This window comes from Triticum aestivum, chromosome 4A, assembly GCF_018294505.1.
Source record: "Triticum aestivum cultivar Chinese Spring chromosome 4A, IWGSC CS RefSeq v2.1, whole genome shotgun sequence".
Taxonomy (NCBI): Eukaryota; Viridiplantae; Streptophyta; class Magnoliopsida; order Poales; family Poaceae; genus Triticum; species Triticum aestivum.
The window spans coordinates 484,787,107-484,791,188 of NC_057803.1; the positions used below are offsets into that span (position 1 = coordinate 484,787,107).

Consider the following 4,082-nt stretch of genomic DNA (forward strand, 5'->3'; position numbering starts at 1 on the left):
AATCTCAACAACCCAATTCTCTCTTCTCCCGTGTCTAAGTCTATCTCTTGTAATCTCTCTTGTACTCCAAAGCAAGTCTTTGCCCAATATAAATAAACACCGCGGCTGCCTATAGGCAGTAAGAACGCTTATACCACGAACTTCTTACAAGTAGCACGTGGAAGAGGCATGTGCTGGATCACAAGCTTATTGCGAACCGTCCAAAGCGTCCAAGCAAGGTCTCCACGAAGTCCCTATACCGCTGCCACGTCTGCACCGGAGCCCCTTCAGATGATCTGGTCGATCAGACTTCCTTTTAAATGAGCTTAGTATCTTTAGAAATTTGAAAGACGACAAGCTCACGCGAAGAAGTTTAAGCATCGGCGTACTACGAGAGAAAACATCTGGTTTACTCATTCCACGTGATGCATACGCCAAACTCACAAATCCCAATGCAAGCACACACAAATTACACACGCTAGCCGGACGCAGGACGATAAGCGACTTCAAGGTCAACGCCACTCGATGCACTCCGGATGTGGAGGACGACGGAATCATCAGTACACGGTGACGGCGAGCTTCATGCCGGCGCTGCAGTGGCCCGGCACGCCGCAGATGAAGTAGTGCGTGCCCCTGGGCAGCGTCACCGCGTCGTAGCCGTTGCGGTACACCGGGGCGAACCCCTTGGGCGACACGGTGCACTTCTTGTACCCACCCTTGCTCACCCACGCCACGTCGTGGAACGTGCTGTTGTACTTGAACACTGCGCATGCATACATACGCACGCGGCATGGTCAGATCGGGATAAGTCGTCCAAGGCTATACTCGCACGTGCATTGCAGAGAGAGGTACGTACCGAGCACGTCGCCGGCGCGGAAGGTCTTGCCGGCCAGCCACCCGCCGTAGTCGACGTTGCGCGTCCACCCGGCGGCGTCGCCGACAAGGTACGTCGTCGCCCCCGCCTCGGCAGCAGGGGTGGCCGCCAGGAGCACCGCGGCCATGCACAGGAACGCGGCGCCGGCGACAAGCGCCTTACTGCCCGCTGCATTGCCTCTTCCCGAAGCCGCCATCGTTGCCGCTCGCACAAGCTTGTCGTTAGAGAGACCAGCTACTGCACTCTCTCTTGCTGCTTGGTAAGACTGAGCTCGCAGGAATGGCGCCCTCGCCGTGTTGCCTTTTATAGCGCGTCCGTGGCGTTGTGGACGTGGAACTTGAACTGCTTGTTTGAAAGTTGAGAACTGGAACTGCCATTGGGGAGGAGTGAACGCATTATCCATCGCACGTGATGACACGTTGTGCAGCGCATCCATCCTTTGACTATTGACGAGCTTATTCGGCCACTACGTACACAGTTTCTCACGATTAAGATTGGACCAGGAAATGAACTTGTTAGTTTGGATAAGACAGAGGAGCGCATGTGATCGATGGGCACTGCGTTTGCCAATGCAATGTTTGGCGGAGTTCACGAAACCTGTCTGCGGGGTTTTCGGTTTCTTGTACGACTGTTGGGCACCGACAGTTCCTGCCGTGTGCAGCAATTGCTCCGCAAGTCAGACTTGTGTGTCGTCTCTAGCTAGCTAGTAGAGCTCAAGTTGACCATGATGCCTTGGAAGTTGTCGAGCTGCCACCAAGTATATATATTCCAGATCCACGATCCACGGAGCCATCGTCGGGGGATCAAAGAAATGGAACACTTATGGCACGTTCGTACTACGTCGTAGATGGTCCATGTTCCGCTCTCAAAAACTCGGCTCAGCCGGTAAGAGTGGCGCAAGTGGGAGGGTCCACCACCGGCTGAAACGCTAAGGGGCAACTGGAAAGGCGATCGCGTGGCGACTGTCTACCATCGCTAGGGTTAGGGTTTCTGCGACGGGGGCGGCGAGAATATAGAAGTGCTCCGGGGCGGCGACGGCGCTTCCCTTGGCACGGACTGGTGAAGCATTCTCCACCACGGAGCAGAGCTATGGCGAAGAAGGCGAAGGAGAAGCAAGGTGGGGTGACGGCGGCAAAGGCTACCCCGGCAGCGACAACGACGCCGGGCAAATCGGTGAGCAGGGGATCCTCCAAGTCCCCGGTCGCAACCAAGACGCCGGATCCTACGTCAAGTCTCTCAGCTAGGCTGGGAGGGATGGTACTTTTGGATAAAGATGCAGAAGGTTTCGTATTCGAAGACCCAGATCAGATCTTGCCCAAGGGCGCAAAGTGGTCAGCGGTGGGGAAAGCTTTCTCGCCAAGGCCGCTGAACAGAATTGTGCTAGAGAAAGCGATGCAGAGGGCTTGGGGGCTACATCATGAGGCGAGGTTCAGGGACATGGGCGACAATGTTTTTGTGGTTCACTTTGGCAGTGAAGGTGATTGGAGACATGCGATGAACAACGGGTGGTGGCAGTATGATTATAACGTGCTCGTGCTCAAGGAGTATGAGAGTAATATACGGCCCTTTGAGATGGTGTTCGATAAAGTGGATGTATGGGTCAGGGTAGATGATCTACCACAGGGGAAGAGAACCGAGGCCTTTGGGTGTGCGCTTGGCAATTGGCTTGGCGAGGTTGTCAAGGTAGATGTCGACAAGGAAGGATTAGCTCGAGGGAGCCAGTTGAGGGTGAGGGCAAGGATTTCAATCTATGAGCCACTGGTTCGGTGTTTTCAACTCAAGACTTCACAGGAGGACAAGGTGGGCACATGGTTCGACTTCCACTATGAGAAAATACCGCATTTTTGTTGAGACTGGACTTTCAGCTCCCGGGTGCAGGGGCACCCTCATGAATAGTAAATTCAAAATGATATAAAAAAGTCGAAAAAATCTGAAACTTTGAGGGATGAAGTTTGATCAAACATTTAACGTCCATGCAAAGTTTTAGCATCAAAAAACATTTGTGGAGCCCTCGCAAAAAAAAATCAGTGTTCGAAGTTATGTGTACTTTTGAGCAGTAATTTTGTTTTTGTCGGTGAGGGCTCCTCAAATGTTATTTCTGGCTGAAAATTTGCAAGAACATCAAATTTTTTATCATATTTGATCCCCCAAAATTTCAGATTTTTTCGATTTTTCTTTCGTATTGTTTTGAAGTTACTGTTCATGAGGGTGTCCCTGCACCCGGGAGCTGTCAAACCTTTCCCATTTTTGTTTCGAGTGTGGAAGACTTGTTCATGTGGATGGGCGGTGTGACCCTCCAGTAGACAAATCTTCACAATGAGGTGGTTGGTTAAGGGCTTCGCCGGGTAGGAGCACTGGCTCCAAAGTTGAGGCGAAGGGGAAGACAAATAATAGTAGCAGCTTCATGAGCTCACAATCGGAGGATAGCAAGAGAGAGCAGGAAAGCAAGGCCAGTGGGCGAGTCCGAGACACCCCGACGAAATGCAACCTTAATACTGAGTTTGACAAGCCGGAATGCTCGCACAATGGCGTTGAGCGAAGGCCTAGAAAAGGAGAAGTAATCAGTCCTAGGAAGGACCATGTCAGGAGAGAATGGACAGAGGAGAGGGACCCGAGACATGATCTAGAATGCAAGAAAGAAAGAGACCTCGGGGAACAGCTGAAGATGCAGCAAAGGCAGCGGGAGTTTGAGATGGAACAATTTGAAGAGCGTCGTCGGTGGGAGGGTGCTTACACTAATAGAGAAAGAGAGGTGAACTATGGGTATACTCCGCATTACCCTAATGAAAGGAGAAGAGGCTACTATGTTCGCAAACCCAGGCAGAACAGTGCAGAGCATGGGGGGAGGGGAGATAGCTTCCAAGCCCCTCCTGACTCTAGAAAGAGGATACCAAGGTAGGTGTGGAAACCAAAGGAGGGAGGGGACAGTCAGGAAGGGCATGCCACTTTCATCCATGACACAAGGCAAAATACAACATCAATATTTGAACGTATAACCGAAATTGAAGGTACATCGGCGGACCCTGCTAGGTCGCAGGGCCGCCGGGAGCAATGAACATTTTAGCCTGGAACTGTCGGGGGTTGGGGTTGGACCCGACGGTGGGCAAATTACAGGACCTTGTTAGGTCATACAACCCGGCGGTGGTTTTCTTATCAGAAACTAAAAAAACAGCAGAAGCGATGGAGAGATTGAAGTGGAGTCTAGGATTTAGGCATGGGGTAGCTGTGA

At 51.9% G+C, this 4,082-nt stretch overlaps 1 protein-coding gene across 1 annotated transcript; it reads right to left on the bottom strand.

Moving 5' to 3' along the window:
• Positions 1 to 289: 289 nt before the first annotated feature.
• Positions 290 to 1,113, bottom strand: LOC123082113 (basic blue protein). Its single transcript, XM_044504526.1, has 2 exons — positions 836 to 1,113; positions 290 to 742 (listed from the first exon to the last, which is right to left on the bottom strand). The coding sequence occupies exons 1-2, from the start codon at positions 1,047 to 1,049 to the stop codon at positions 537 to 539; spliced, it is 420 nt and encodes a 139-aa protein (XP_044360461.1). The 5' UTR covers positions 1,050 to 1,113; the 3' UTR covers positions 290 to 536.
• Between the last annotated feature and the right edge of the window lie 2,969 nt (positions 1,114 to 4,082).